General features: G+C 41.0%; 2 protein-coding genes across 2 annotated transcripts; one reads left to right on the forward strand and one right to left on the reverse strand.

Annotated features, from left to right (window-relative positions):
- Positions 1-2,082: 2,082 nt before the first annotated feature.
- Positions 2,083-9,546, reverse strand: nolc1 (nucleolar and coiled-body phosphoprotein 1). Its single transcript, XM_086259864.1, has 14 exons — positions 9,417-9,546; positions 9,069-9,124; positions 8,351-8,502; positions 8,130-8,239; positions 7,915-8,029; positions 7,699-7,826; positions 7,456-7,573; positions 6,927-7,058; positions 6,752-6,841; positions 6,403-6,657; positions 5,053-6,279; positions 3,343-3,470; positions 3,186-3,269; positions 2,083-3,071 (listed from the first exon to the last, which is right to left on the reverse strand). The coding sequence occupies exons 1-14, from the start codon at positions 9,525-9,527 to the stop codon at positions 2,913-2,915; spliced, it is 2,865 nt and encodes a 954-aa protein (XP_086115990.1). The 5' UTR covers positions 9,528-9,546; the 3' UTR covers positions 2,083-2,912.
- A 365-nt stretch (positions 9,547-9,911) lies between these two features.
- Positions 9,912-15,623, forward strand: mrps6 (mitochondrial ribosomal protein S6). The gene is made up of 2 exons (XM_086259865.1): positions 9,912-10,388; positions 15,503-15,623. Exon 1 carries the CDS (start codon positions 10,050-10,052, stop codon positions 10,380-10,382), a length of 333 nt encoding a protein of 110 aa, XP_086115991.1. The 5' UTR covers positions 9,912-10,049; the 3' UTR covers positions 10,383-10,388; positions 15,503-15,623.
- Positions 15,624-16,470: the final 847 nt, after the last annotated feature.

Raw genomic sequence — 16,470 nt, forward strand, 5'->3', positions numbered from 1 at the left:
CTAAATAAGACATTTTAAAAGCTGTGGCCGGCCTGCCTTTTCCTAATTATTCTATTTCAAAGCACTTATCCCAAATCAACAAATGATGAGCTTTAAAACCTGCAAAGCAAAACACTATTTCCTTTTACTTTCTAAAACTCCCTGAAGGACCTCCTGACCCACTGCTGCTGCACAGAGCCTCCAAGTGCAACAGCAGCTACATCCGTGCTCAAAAACTGCCCAGTAACCGTTCTACAGTAACCACTTCTCAACAGTTCATCCATGTAAAACCTCGAGCAAGCACGCTCTGTCAGATTTCTCTGCTTGATGAGCGCTGGAGCATTGCTCAGTGGTTAGCAGTTGCCAGGCTTGCAAAGGAGGCTATATTTGGAGTGACTACAGACCTCAATCATAAGTCAACAGCTCTTTTTGTGCATTGAGTTCATGTAGTATTTCCTCCTTGTGCGTACATATGAGCTTTATGCACGGGGTGTGCGCTGTTCATTCAGTCTAAGCCTGAAGCTTTTTGCACTGAAACCAGAGAGTATATTATTTATTTGGTCATATGCGGTTTCCTATCTGCCAGATATTATGAGTTAATGAAAAAATATACTCTGCAATAAGAATAAGAGATCAGCTAGTCGGCTGCAAATTATTTAGTCTCGCAATCACTTTTCCCACTTGAGCATAAGGAGTTAAGAGGATAAAATGTAAAAATAATTTAAACAGTCACTGACTACAGTAATATCTGCCAATCCAATCCACTGCGATGAATCCACTTTTCACCAAAGGCTGTTTGTAGAGTTTTACGGGGAAAGATTAAATATTCAGTCATTTTCTGATACAAACCAGACATTTTTTACAGCCACTGCTGTCAAGAACAAGTTTTTACTGCCACGGCCACCCAGCTGTTCATGTAAAGTTCACTGTAAAATACAGATAAATGTATAGTTTAATGTCCCAGAGGGAAACCTGCTTGTGTGCAGGTGAGGTCATGTCTGAGTTTCTTTAACAGGAAAATGTGATTACATTGTAACAATATATTGATAAACATTTCAGTTGAGAATTTTTCATGCATACCAACCCAGATGAAGTACAGTAATACTGAACTTATTTATGCTACCCTATCAGGGAAAATTTAGGTGGTGTAGTGGAGCAGTGGTTAGCCTCACAGCAAGGAATTTTCTGGTTGAAACCTGGTAGTTTCAAGCTTCTCTGTGTGGAGTTTGTGCCTGTTCTGGTTTCCTCCCAAAGCACTGTGACACTGGTGACCTGTCCTGGGTGTAGCGCACCTTTTCACTTTATGACAGCTGGGATAGGCTTGTCCCCACCCTTGCCTACAATCTAGATAAGTGCTTAAAAAAGAAAGAAAAGAAAAATAAACACACAAAAAAAACCCCAACATCTCCACTGGTTGTTTTTTTTAATTGAGAAAAAAAATCCCTGATCATCTGGTATAAAACCTGAAATCTAAGCATGGACAGTACATAGTGTGTAGAACTGAGTCTTTATCTCTGTTTTCAGAGTGGTGCTAAATTGCTGGAATATCCCTTTAGCCGCACATGCTGATCGAACAGGCCTCAGTTCATTTGAGATGACAGACTTATGCATCTGTGTTCAACAGATGAAAAAAACAAACAGGAAATGAGCTGTCTGGACACAAACTGCCCCGAGGAATCGGGTGACAGTTTACATACGTTGACTAAATGTCATGCTGAGGGCAGTGCTACTCCACTGCCACCTAGTGGCAATTGCAAAGTAGATTTCTAAAGAATAAGTTGCAAAAAATAAAGCCTGATGTAGCAAATATGATACAAATGTAAACACATGCAAATTAATTTATTTCATTAAGGTTTAATAAGCACTCAATTTAAAAAAATATTTTTTTCTGGCTGTTATTCCACAGTTCAGGGTTTAAAGGGTTAACAAAGTTTAAAAATATGTACTTTCTAGACCGTTAATTTGCCAACAACAATATCAGCACACACGCAACAACTTGGTATGTGCAGATACTAAAAATTGGAGTTCCTCTCCAATTGTGCACATGTAAAACTGTCAGCTGAGCAAACAGTGAGTGAACTGTCCATGAAATCATCACCAGTATATTGTTTAGTCTTTATTTACAGATTTGAGGTGTAAAAGAAAAAAAAAATGACAGCGGTACACAGGATCTCATATGATAATCAAATAACTGAAACGAGCATGGCTATGTTCGAATTACATACTTAATACCACTGAACAGTACAGGGAGGGACTGAAAGGACTTCCTAACAAAGGGAACGGATCCAAAGAAAAAAAATCCTTGAACAGAGAAAAGACCTTGAGAGGCCCTTAAAGATTGAAGTGGAATAAAACATAATAAATACAGTATAAAATTTCTACTTGATAGGTTTTCTTGTGATGTTAAGAAAAAGCCCCAAACCTCTTCACATTAAATGTGGACAAAGAAGAAAAAAAAAAGAAAAAGGGACAAACATCAAGAATCCATGTAGTCTATTAAACAAAAAACAAATTTGAAAATGAAGAACATGTATAGATGGATTAATTTCGATCATACCTAGACAAGAAGATTGCTTAATGTTACAAACATTCACCATTTAAGAAGAAAGGAGGTTGTGAAAACAAGCAGAAAGAGCCAAACATTTTCTCCATTAGCCAGTGGCTGCAGCCACCTAGTGGCTATAAGTGATGTCACAGTTGGGAGCACATTTCCCTGCTGCCACAGCTCTGCTAAATGTAAACTCCATTACAGACTAAAGCAAAGTCGAATCAAAGGGCCAGTTCAGTGTGATGGACCATCTTCTGTTAGTGTGCTGCTGCTACTGCTGGAGAGACTGTTTACAGGAGGGTGGTTTGAGGGTGGTTTGAGCAGACAACTTGTATTCCTGATCTGTCCGGTACAGTACAGTTGAAATGGGAGGTTGTGGACTTTCTCAGTCGCTGTCAAACTTAATGGAGTTGACTGAAGTGGAGATGGCTCCCCCACGGTAGCTTCCTCTTTTCTTCTTTGTCTTTTCGTGGCGGAATGATTTACCTTTTGTGAACTTGAGCACATCGTTAGCTTTCTGGCCCCAGTCTCCATTGGCTCCCATCTGAAATAGAACATTATAAAGAGAGAAGGAAAAAAAAGATTGTTTATCTGCCACCTCAACAACTATAATGCTCAGTAATCCTGTAAAAATGATTATTGTGATTAAATAATTCACCTTTGCATCAAACGAATTGTCTGCAAGGCGCGGGTCCACATTTACTTCGTCGTCTTTTATTCTACGGAAGGGTACGTTGGTAGACTGGAAAACAAAATGTTTCAGTCAGCTTATTTCAGTTCACTTTAATTCAATTCTAGCTTTGTGCAGGTCTTACCTTCTTATTGGCTTTAGGGAAAGTCTGTGGTGTGGTTGTGGCCTTCTTATTTTTTGGTGTTTTTAAATCCGTTTCTTCCTCTTCGCTTTCTGATGATTCTTCATCCTTTTTTCTTTTTCCATTAGTACCTGTATCAGATGAAAAGGGGCTCATACTTAGTAAACACTAGGGCTGGGCCATATTATACCGTTCACGGTAATACCGGTATAATGTTAGGCAACGATAGGAAAATGAAATATCGCGATAGAATGGGAGTAAAACGCGCATGCGCAGTGCCTTTGTTTTCATACGCACATGGCCGATTGTTGAGTGAAACAGATGAACCAGAATTGGTTTGTAAAAATGGTGCAACTTCAGTGATGTGGAACTGGTTTGGTGTTTGTCCGTCAGATACACAACAAAGCACATTTTTTTGCAGAACATGCAAGCGGCCGTTGTTATTGTCGTATTTGTCGGACTAAGATGCTCTTAAATCTGGGAGTAATCTGGGTCCTAAACTCCGTATGCTTCAGGTCAAACAACACTGCAGCATCACTAAGAGTTAAAAACTGTCTAAATTCTTTCATCTTTAATAAAACGATCAGCATTGCTGCTTTACCAGGTGTAACTATAAAGTTTAACTTCCAGGCATCCATGAAAACAAAAGTTATTACATTTAACGGAGTTAGAAGTTAGCAGGAAGCTAGCGGAAGTTAGCTCGCTAGTTTCGCTAGTTACCTAAGCATGATATAGCATGTTCTGACTGAGAGATTTCTGAAAAAAATCAAACGTACAGCTCTGCTATCACTTCCAACATAAATGAAGACAGGAAACTAAACAGCAGTGACGTTTGTAGGGTTACTGAAGTTGGGCTAGCTGGTATATAATGATGTGCTACGTGATCGCTAGCTACACAGCTATGTTAGCATAACATAAACAGTGAAGCTGGAGGATGAACGCTAACTTTTTTCCACTTATAAAAGTTAACGTGAAGGTTCTTCATGGTTAGAAACAAATGCAATCGCATGGCAGGATGCTGTAAACGGACCAAACTTCAGTCAGGAGAACAACTGAGATAATCCATCCACAATACGAGGTTAGTCATTAATATACTGCAACAACATGGGAATAGAGCAGCTGCCAGAGAATTCAACATTAATGAATCAATGGTACAGAAGTGGAGGAAGCAAGAAGAATGAGTTTAATAAAGTTTGATTTATCTGACTGCTTTGTTTCGCTTAATGTGCCTTATAATCCTGTGCACCTTATGGTCCGAAACATACGTACTGCACACTGCAGTTTAATGTTGCAAAGCACCTCTTTTTAACTTCAGTGGATATTATACATGGTTATGCTCAGGATATGTCGGCCCATTTCTACTGGAAATGCCTTTTGGTTAAACTTTCAGCAAGGAATTTGCATTTGCACTGTTACATTTTTATAAAGCTTTAATGTACATAAAAACCAGCTTCTTGTTTAAGTGAATATAAATGGAAGGTTGTCTTTTTGCGCTAGTAATGTTGTGGAGTTGTATTTTGTCTCACATCAATTATATCGTCGGTTATATCATTATCGCAAATTTTCAAATATATATCGTGATAAATATTTTTGGCCATATCGCCCTGCTCTAGTAAACACTACACTTCTATAAATATTAAACACTTAAGGACCGACAGTTAAGTGATAGTTTTTTTTTTTTCCCCATTTAATGACCAGATGTTTGAGACTTACTGTTTTTTGGGGTGTTGGGTGCAGTGGCTGCTTTACGTGGCACTTTAGCCTCATCTGATGAACTCTCCTCAGAGCTGCTGTCGCTGGATGATGACTCTGCTGGCTTTGCTGCAACCTTCGCTGATGCCGTCTTGGGAGTTGCTGCCTTGCCGTTGGCAACTGTAGACTTAGTCACGGGGGTCTCCGTCTCTGAATCAGAGCTATCTGAGGAATCAGAGCTGCTCTCCTCTGCTTTTTTTGCCTTTTTGACTGCAGGCGCTGCCTTTGTTGTTCTCTCAGCTGCAGGGGCGGGCTTCTTGGAAGCAACTGGAGCTTGTTTCTTAGCTGCCTCATCCTCTGAGTCTGAGCTGTCAGAGCTGCTTTCTTCTGCAGCAGCAGTCTTAGCTGCAGGAGTAGCAGGCTTTGAAGCGGGCGTAGCAGGCTTAGCTGCTGCTGGCTTGGTCTTAGCTGGCTCTTCATCATCCTCAGAAGAGGACTCTGAGCTACTCTCTTTCGGGGCAGGCTTTCCTGCAGGTTTAGCGGCCTTTCCTGCAGATTTAGCATGCTTTGAGGCTGAAGTAGCAGCTTTAGCTGCTGCAGGTTTAGCCTTGGCTGGCTGCTCTTCATCTTCAGAGGAGGAGTCGGAGCTGCTCTCTGCTGCAGGAGTAGCCTTTGCTACCGGAGTAGCCTTCTTTGAAGCTGGTGTTGCAGGCTTAGCTGCTGTTGGCTTGGCCTTGGCCGGTTCTTCATCTTCTGATGAGGAGTCGGAGTCAGAGCTGCTTTCTGCTGCAGCAGCAGGCTTAGCTGCAGGGGTGGAACTCTTTGAAGCTGGCTTAGCTGCTGCTGGTTTAGTCTTAGCAGGCTCTTCTTCATCTTCAGACGAAGAGTCAGACTCTGAACTGCTCTCTGCTGCTGCAGGGGGCTTTGCTGCAGGGGGCTTTGCTGCAGGGGGCTTTGCTGCAGGGGGCTTTGCTGCAGGGGGCTTTGCTGCAGGGGGCTTTGCTGCAGGGGGCTTTGCTGCAGGGGGCTTTGCTGCAGGGGGCTTTGCTGCAGGCTTTGAAGTTGGTGTAGCCGTTTTAGCAGGCTTGGCTTTCACTGGCTCTTCCTCATCCTCAGAGGAGTCCTCCGAGTCAGAGCTGGTCTCTGCTGCCTTGGCTTGGGGTTTAGAAGCTCCAGAAGCTGCGGATGGGGTTGCGGTTTTTGTGGGAGGCTTTGCTGGTGCCTCATCTTCAGAGCTGCTATCTGAATCTGGAAAGCAAGATCAATGTTGTCATGAAGGTTTGCAAACAATATAGGGTTAATAACAGAAATTATATTAGGTCATATTTAACAACTTCTGAAGCTCAAATACCCAAAATGTGCATCTCCTACCTGAGCTCGAGGACTCGTCTTTCTGAGCTGGCGTAGTCTTGGCAGGTGCAGCTTTGGTTGGGGGTTTCTTTGCTGCCTCCTCCTCCTCTGAACTGGAGTCCTCCTCGGAGGATTCATCTTTAGCGGACTTAGCTGGAGCCGCTTTAGCAGGAGTCACCTTTGTTGCAGGTTTCTTCACCTCTTTAGCTGGAGAAGTTTTGACTGGGGCTCCTTTACCTGCAGGCTTCTTGGCCGTCTCCTCTTCTGAGCTGGAATCTAGAAAGATGAGAGACATTTACAAACATTCACTGTCACAAACTGATCATCATTTTAAGATGGGAAATGGGCGAGTGACGTTTGTGATCCATACCAGAGCTCTCTGAGCTGGACTCCTGCTTCTTTGCAGCAGGTTTGGACGCTCCAGGTTTGGCTGCAGGTGACTTTACGGGGGCTGGTTTTGCTGTGCAAGTTAAAATGCTGTTAGACATTTAACAATAAACACCAAGAAGTCAAGGTGGGGAAAAAATAAAAAGGAACCCACTTACCTGCCACCTTTTTGTCGTCATCACTGCTGTCATCACTGCTGTCTGAAGAGTCGCTGTCCTTGGCCTTGCTTGCTACTGGTGCAGCAGGAGCTTTGTGGATTGAAGCAGGAGGTGGTACAGCACTGTATGCTCCTAGAAAGACAAATGTAGATCGTCAGCATCAAAAACAAATACAAACATATTTTAATAAATAATTTCCCTTAGGGATCAATAAAGTAATCTGATTCTGATAATCACAGATCATTCCAGAGATGACCAAGTGAACAGCTCTGGGTATAATTCAGTCAGAGCAGACTGGTGTTATGATCATGATATGGACAAAACTGGACTGTTGTAATTAATGTGAACTAAATCTCACTTATTTTTTCATATAGCTGTCGAACTTACGCACATCAGTAATAGGCTAAAAAGACTTGATTGGGATTCACTTCTCAGGTTTGCCGCTGATGCAAGTGTGCCTCACATCTTTCCAAACCAGACTTTTGTTACTGTGTAGCTTGTATAGTTGTAAGAAAGCATGAAAACACACCTGCTTTGGGTTTTTTGCTGGGAGGAGCCTCATCCTCTGATGAAGAGTCTTCACTACTTGACTCAGCACCAGCTTTATTTACTGGGGCTGGTTTGACTGGAGCTGGTTTGACTGGAGCCTGACAGAACACATGGAAATATGCTGTTAATATCTGCTGCATGCATTTATCCGCTACACACCACACTTGGCTGAGTGTGAGACAATCAACAACACATAACAACATAAAGAAGGCCTTGTGTGTACCTTGGCTGGCTTCTCATCTTCAGAATCTGAGGAGCTGTCTTCGCTGCTGCTGCTCTCCTTCTTCTTTTGAGCTGCACCTTTGGCAGCAACAGCTGCTTTGGGTGTTGTGACTGCACCAGCCTTGGGTTCTGTTATTCAGAAACGCATACAGTAAATTAAATAACCCAAGATTTTTCCCCAATCTTAACTTAAACAAATTACTCAATATAGACTTACTTTGTGCAGGAGCTTTGGCGGTTTGTTCTTCCTCAGAGTCAGACTCTTCACTGCTGGAGCTGCTATCCTTTTTCCTTGTGCTACCTGCAGCAGCAGGAGGTTGTTTCACAGGTGCCTACAAACAGACACTACATTTTAATAAAAGGATAACGGGCAAGGTAATGTAGCAATAACAGGCTATCATGAGAATGTCTGATTCTGATGCTTCCTTCTACCTTTGCAGCAGGCTTTGCAGGAGCTTTGTCCTCCTCAGAGTCACTAGAGTCTTCACTGCTGCTGGATGCAGCTTTAGTAGCTGCTGCTTTAGCAGGCCCCTTTTTGGCTGCTAAAATGTAGAATGAGGAAAAAATGTAATATCACAGCGTTTCAGAATGCACATTACTAGCAGAATTCAGCCAACCCTTTCAGTTATCCATATCAAATATGAAGGTTATACCTGCAGGAGCTACTTTAGTTTGTTTTGCGCCAGCCTCTTCATCCTCACTGCTTGACTCTTCACTGCTGGAGCTCTCAGTGCTGGGTTTTGCCTTCTTGGCTGACGGTCCCGTCCAGTTCGGAGGCACCTTTCGTTTTTTGGCTTCGGGAGATCTATTTAAAATAGAGTTTCAATGATACAGCCCATAATTATATTAATACACAGTATGCAACACCACCCTATATTAATGTTAAAAAGAAAACTTCAACGGGATAAAAGGCACTCCCTTTCCCAGAGTAGAAAGATATGCAAATAATAATGCTTTAGTCGTTGGGCAAAAAACTGAACACTGAGTTAGTGAGAGACTGGTTGAATCCCTCCACTCTGCATGGTAAACTATTCTTTGGCATGTTGAATAAAATGCTTTGAACATTCAAGTAGAGTAGTACAGTGCTATATAAGAACCATTTCATTTCCCATTTGTCTAAACAAAAAGCGCTTCAAATTTGTAAAACAACAAAAGGGTTGTGTTTATATTGTATCAGATTTTTCTCTGATAATCCTCAACTCAACAGACCCTTGGACACTAGGAGAGCAGCAGTGGAATTTCTATTGTACCAATACATTTTTAAAGGAACATACTTATCGACACAGAAAGTCAGCTTGGTCATGCGTTTCATATTTTTATTTGAAAAACCCCTCTCGGATAAAAATAAATAAATATTAATAAGCAACTCACTTCACCCAGAAGTTGTAGATATTGACGAGTCTCTCCTCATTCTGATCTTGCGGAGCCTGTAGAGAAACACGTGAAGTAGTAAGTTAATAATTCCCTTGCAGCACTTTGAATTTGTGACTAAAACTCCACAAATCATAATTTAAAAAGTATAAACACGCTGCAGTATTTACACTTTAACGCACTGAGACCGTTAATTAGCCCAAAGGCAGGTTGCAGCTGATACACGTGCTAACTTCACCGGCTCGGTAACCTGCACGTATTTACCCCTCGTGCCGCCTGGACCTAACGTCTAATACCCGACGACAGGACGTGTCCGTCAAACACCGCCACACAGCGTAGGCTACTCACCACTTTAGTCTTTTTCAAGAACTCCTGAGCCGCTTTGGTGAACTTGTTCTCCACCAGAAACGAGTACACGCATTTGAAAAGATCACTCGGTACCGACTTCTCCGCCGCCATCTTCAACACGTTCTTCTGGAAAAGGAAGTGACGGAATCAGGCACTTGTGAGCAGACGCTTGGTGTCGACGTATCCACGCTTCAGTAAAAAAATAAATACCAGTTTCTAGAGATTTCCAAATGTCAGAAAACTAAATAAAACACAATTCCACTGACTAATTGTGATTTTAAAAATCCTTTAGAAAACTTTACAAATATTTCGGGTTGCTCTCACGTGACTAATTTCCTAAAACAATACGAGTAAAATATGTGGGTATGCTAAATAAGACGCAATTTTTTTATTATTGAAATACACTTATTTATAGATTTAACGCCATATTTAAAAAAAATAAATGACTCCTATTTTTTATATTTAGTAGGCTTTGTTGCCCACGAAGGCGCACGCTTTATGCGTCATCACTAAAGTCCTTTCGTGTCTGCCCCTCGTGTCATAACATGTCGCCTTTCAACTGAGCAGTGTGGCAATGACAGCCCAGTTCTAGCTGAATTAAACGTGTGAGTCGGGTATTACTAAGCTGCAGCCATGCCTCGGTACGAGCTGGCCCTGATCCTGAAACAGATGCAGCGGCCGGAGACGGCGGCAGCTCTGCGAAGGACGGTGGAGACGTTAATGGAGCGGGGCGCCTTGGTGAGAGACCTGGAGAACTTGGGAGAAAGACAGCTGCCCTACAGAATGACCAAACACAACCAGAGGCACAGCCGAGGGACTTACTTTCTGGTGGATTTCTACGCAGCTCCCAGCATGCTCGCTGGCGTACTGGATCACCTGCACCGTGATGTGGACGTTGTGAGGCCCACTGTGCTGAAGAAAGACGCCCAGGTCCCCAACAGTAACTGCTGCGGACCCCAGAAGTGATTAAATGTAAGGCTTAATGAATGGCGGAGGTGTTTAAAATCACTGGTGCTCAGAGTGAAACAAAGTGCTGTTTTATCACCACAGCTGTCTGTTACATGCGTGTATTTTTGGGCTGTAGTAAAATATGAAATACTCTGCTTTATCAGCCACTTAACTCCATTAGAGAAATGGCAATCAGAAGCACAGTTGAGTAGTTACAGTAGTGAAAACTTATCAGCGGTTTATTGAAGAAAATCGCTTACTTACACACACACACACACACACACACACACACACACACACACACACACACACAGTGGATGAGAACAAACCTCATGCATGTAATAAAGTGTTTTAGCACTGATGATTAATTCGACCTTTAAATAGCCCAGACAGAAAGGAATACCGCTGTTTATTTGCGGGGGAAAGTCACTTCTGTGATCCTGGATATCAGGGAACAAGCAACCGAATACAACCTCTAGTAACTGATTTAAAGCATTTTAAACACATAAGAAAAGAAAAAAAAACAGACAATGTGTCTGTGAAGGTTCTCAGTCATCCGTCTGGACTTCTTTAAGTTTTCTTGAAGATGTTTCGCCCTTCATCTGAGAAGCTTCTTCAGTTCTAAGTGCAATTGGTGGAGAGTCTTGGATTTTAAGCCCTATGGGAGTGTCCCCAAGAGTGTCATGGACCCCCTAATGATCCTCTACCTAATCGCATGAGCCAAGGTGTGAAAACGGGTGTAGGTAACAATCAGCCAAGGCTTCACCCTATCATGTGATTTTCTGAGGTCAAAAGGCCCAGGATGTGAGTGGGCTTTAAGGCGTCTGGAAAGGGATCTCAAAACTGGATGGCAGACAGTTGGTGTTGTAAGCCATGGGCTCTGTTCAAAGAGGGTCGTTCACAGTGGACATTAGGGGATCCATGTCACTCTTAGGGGGACACTCCCATAGGACTTAAATATGGGACTTTCCACCATTTGACATTAGAAGTGAAAAAGCTTCTTGAATGAGAGGTGAAACGTTTTCAAGCAACTTTAAGAAGTCCAGACGCTGTTCTATCCAAGCTCCTTAGACTACGATAACCTGGATGACTGAGAACCTTCACAGACATACCAACCTCAAAACTGGATTATAGATGGCAGACAGTTAGTTTTGTAAGCCCTGCTCATGTTCACAGTGGACATAGATGGCTTCTTTCACTCCTCTTTCAAACCATCTGTCTTCTCTGTCCAAAGCATTCCTCGCTGCACTGTACAGCATACACCACGTTGTTAAGTTTCTGTTTGGTAGTTTTGTCTTTGAGATGAACCAGTTTTTGTCTGAGTGCGTGGCTGGGTCTGAAGTGCACTGGGATCTCGTGCTTGGAGAAGACTCCTGAGTTTCTCTGATAAACCTGCTACATAAGGGATGACAGTATTGTTCCGTTTGTCCCTCTGATTCTCCCTAGTTGGTGTCTGACCTTCTTTTCTGTGCATCATTGCTGCACAGGGACAATAATTAGAAAAAACAAACTCCCCCATGTGGTTACAACAGATGGTTAAGTCCATTTGGTTGTAAACTCTGTACCTAAACCAGCTCCACCCTCAGCCTCCTCGCTTGCTCATACCAGAAAGGAATATGATATAGTGTGATAATGTATTAAAACAAATTAACCAAATTCATTAAACCAGTTGTTTGCTTTATAGCTTTAGTGACTGCAAACTAACTTATTGTGAAAATGAGGCAGGGGTGTAAAAATGTGAATGAATATTACAAAAGTATTTCAGTTGTGTGTTTGTGGACATGACCATCACACATGAAGTAGCCAAACACAAAGATAATCCTCTAAATAAATGATCAGTTCATTAGTCACCATCCCTGTAATATGTGAGTGTATTACTTTACTACAAGTTCATACATTTGGTTCATATAAGATTAGTTTGCACAAACACAGTGTCTGTATTTACTTTGTTTGCTTGCTGATTTGTAAGGGAGGATCATTTTGCATGTCTGCAACAACAGCAGATCCACATGAGATCCTCCAGACAAACATAGATGTGTATTAAGCTCTAATAAGAGGTCCTACCCTGAGTTTGTACTGTCCTCCTCATCTACCCCCTACCTACAGATACAGCCCTGTCATCTCTCGCCTTGCCTGCAGGTGTCATTGTTGAAGCAATTTAATCAGGATTTAAATGATTGATTCTTTCCACAAAACCATTAAAGTAAAAATATTGAGCTCCCTCGTGCCTCTTGAAAACAGATAAGCACCCCCCCTTCTCCTCCCTCCATCTGTTTGTCTGAAATGGATTTAACTAGACGTGTACGCATACACAATGATATTATAATAGCTTCACTACATATATTCCAACAGAAATATGTGTGATAGGACAATAATGCCTGATAATTACAGTTGACTGATAAATCTTTCAGCCTCTACTAATAAGTGTCTGTATTCTTTCGCCATGAAGTGATTAATTAAACTATTAGTTAAAATGCTATAATCAACAGGAACTGGGAGTAGGGGATTTTACTGTTAAGTCTGAACTGACCTTTTAATACAGTCGTTGTGGTGCTCTAATATAACCACAATACTATGCATCAGTATTTGTGTTGATCGACAGTGGTGGTTGCTAGGGCTGTGCGATATGACCAGAATCTCATATCCCGATATAAGAATTCTATCGTCCGATAACGATGTAAATCACAAAAATGTAAAATTTTCTGTAAATTCTGTGAATCTCGGGCAGCTCGACTTGCGAAGTGTTTCCAGCTGCGCGTCCTTTACCCGGAGTCGAGTGTTTTAACCGATGCATGAAACGATACATTTTTAGAGAGAAGTTGTAACAGCCGCTGTTTTCTTAGTATTTATTACACGGCGTGCTGCGGGGAAAAGCCTGTTCTAACGTTTGAGTCTAAGGTTTATTTTTTTTAGCACCTGGCGGCTCTTTTTTAATTCTCATCCGTAAATAATCTGCTCTTTCACGTGATTCGGTTTATTTTGAAAAGTCTCAACAGGATCTTGAGCTTTATTGTGAAAGGTTTATGTGGAACATAAACAAGCGGACACGCGAAGGTGTTACTGTCGCTGTTGTAGCGACAACGCATAAAAACAGGCGCTTGTCCGTCAGTAGTGTGGTTATATTAAATATAAGAGAAAGAGAGAACTTTAAGAAATGAATATAGCCACTACAGTGACCATCAGAACGATGAAAAAATATTGCCGCAAACAGTTTATTTTGCGACACCACGAAACAAACAATGGCGTAAAATGAAGATGTTTTTATATCGTCATCGATATATATCGTTATATCGAACAGCCCTAGTGGTTGCTTATCAGAGGCCGGTGTTGTTTTATTTCAGAGTGCTTTTGTTTAAACTGTAGAGAACAAAAGACACTATTGTTTGGGTTCTCTGATACATTTAGGAAGAAATAAGTACACTTCCTGTGCTGATTAGCTCTTAGTTGTCATTAAAGGTGAGCACTTCCCTTCAGTTAACAAAGGTGAAAAATTGCTACTGTCACAACACGTTAATATTGACTAGGGCTGTAACTTGGATAATTCCATTAAAAAACTTCCCCAGGAGAAATTATTTTCTCCGATGTTTCATTTAATCCATGTAAGAAGAGCTGTTTCTCCCACATTTGTGATTTAAAAACAGACCTGCATTAGAAACATATCTAGGATCACATGTGTGAATAAAAAGAATGACAATTAAAAATATCTTTTTAAATAAGACAGAAAAGCCACGGGGCGGAGCTGTTGCAGAGATGGTGCAATCAGGTGGCGTGAACGAAAACATGTTTCGAACGTTCAAAATAGCAGTGCTTGTTCGTGTAATCACCACAAAGGCCTTTACTGGGAAAAACTGTCCTTCATCAAAACCATTGATCAACAAGTGCAAACAGGAAGAAAAGTGAACTTTCTAGCTGCTCCCACCCACCGCAGTTTGCTTAACACAGCAACACATCTACAATAAAGCTATAGAAATTACAATAAAATTATATTTATGCAACTGAACTTTTAACTTAGTCTCATACAATGTTTAAATAAGACAGCCTAATGGAGGTTGACTACAGCCATCCTTTCTGTCACACTGATGCCAACAGTAAGCAGGGGTGAGTCTAAAGGGGGGGCATGGGGTGTACTACACCCTATTTATTTCAAGGCTTATTTCAAGTCTACTAATTACATTCTATTAATGTTTTAAAATATAAAGCAGTCTTATTGGGCCAATAAAACTTGAACCACTTACCCAGTGCTGTTCGACTGGCCCCTGAATTATTCTAACATTAGTAATTAACATTAATTATTTACGTCCACGCTATCAGAACTTCTGTGTTATGCCGCAGGAAACGTCGCATCAAATAACAGGCCAAACCTCAGTTCAGAGAATCCCGATTAGCTCGCTTTTCTTCTTTGCAGCCATCACATGCTTTTTTACAGACACACACTCACTGCTACACTACCACACTTAAACACACACACCAAATCTACCTCATCCAGGAGACGCAATACTGTCAGAACACCTTCCAAGAAGATACATAAGTGGATAAGTGAAAGAAAATGGTTGGACAGATGGACGAATTACTGCATTTGTTAATATTGTTTTGATTTTAACATTGTTAAAAGAAGTTTAAAATCTGACTTTTATGTGGCACGCAAATACACTTAAAAAGGTTTGGTTCTTTTGACAAATATTGCATGCTGCTCAACTGTCAAAAGACTTGCCTTTTTTCTCTTCTGAATATTTCTGATAGCTCAAGACTAAAGTATTTCTTAGTATTTCTCAATGAAATACTACTGATGTTAAACGAACTGACTTGTTGATTGAGAAACGGACAGTAAAACAGAAATCTCATGGAAAAAAACCTTCACCGCAGGCTCACATGAGTGAACTTTAACTGCACTAACAGAAGCCACAGAAATAGAAATCTATACAAGATCACATGAAACTTAAAGAATTCCATGAGCAGCTTTTATTGATCAGTGACAATATTTCTGAACACGTCTACACGCAGTAGACAAACACAAAGTCAGTCATCGATTAGTATGCTCAGTATTCTCTCACTGCACATTTTTAAGTGTGTTATCTCAGGTTCATGCTGACTCTGCTGTAACGTTTAGCCCTACATAATGTTTGTTCTGTCTTTCGCAGGTTCCAACAGATCACATGCAGAAGATGACTCATGTGACACTTCCTTCTTTCACCTATTTCATTAGCTGCATGCATCGACTTGGATGTAATATCATATGTGATAATAAAATACTTTTTTCTATCCATTTTGCACTTTTCCTTTTTTGTCAAGCATTTGAGACACTGCTTCACATGATGGTTAGTCATGTGATGGAAGTTTCAGTTCTTTTATTGTAGGTGTGGTTTATGCAGGGGTTTTTTTAAGCCATTAAAACTTGATCAACTGTCTCTGGGGAAAAAGCCGCTTGTTGTTGCTTCCGTTTTCTCTCTGGACTTTCTTGGTTCTTTGAGCAGTATTTGTTGCCTAAATCTCAATTAAAGTATAAGTACACAATCATGGTATTTATTTTGTGTAAGACAACATTGAATTAACCAGGTTACTAACAAAAGAGCCAGCCAACTTAACTGATGTCTTTATGTATATACAGTGGATGCAAAAGTTTGGGCAACCTTCTTAATGGTCATTATTTTCCTGTATAAATCGTTGGTTGTTGCAATAAAAGAAAATGTCAGTTAAATATATCATAAGAGACACACAGTGATATTTGAGAAGTGAAATGAAGTTTATTGGACTTACAGAGAGTGTGCAATAATTGTTTAAACAAAATCAGGCAGGTACATAAATTTGGGAACCACAAAAAAAAGAAATGAAATCAATATTTAGTAGATTCGCCTTTTGCAGAAATTACAACCTCTAAACGCTTCCTGTAGGTTCCAATGAGAGTCTGGGTTTTGGTAGAAGGTATTTTGAACCATTCCTCTTTACAAAACATTGCTAGTTAATTCAGGTCCGATGGCTTTCGAACATGGACAGCTCTTTTTAACTCACACCACAGATTTTCAATAATATTCAGGTCTGGGGACTGAAATGGCCATTCTAGAACATTGTACTTGTTCCTCTGCATGAATGCCTTAGTAGATTTTGAGAA

The sequence above is a fragment of the Aulonocara sp. 'chitande type north' Nkhata Bay genome, linkage group LG13 (genome assembly GCF_057382095.1).
Source record: "Aulonocara sp. 'chitande type north' Nkhata Bay isolate Kocher_YH1m ecotype deep benthic linkage group LG13, A_spYH_male_GT1.1, whole genome shotgun sequence".
Classification (NCBI taxonomy): domain Eukaryota; kingdom Metazoa; phylum Chordata; class Actinopteri; order Cichliformes; family Cichlidae; genus Aulonocara; species Aulonocara sp. 'chitande type north' Nkhata Bay.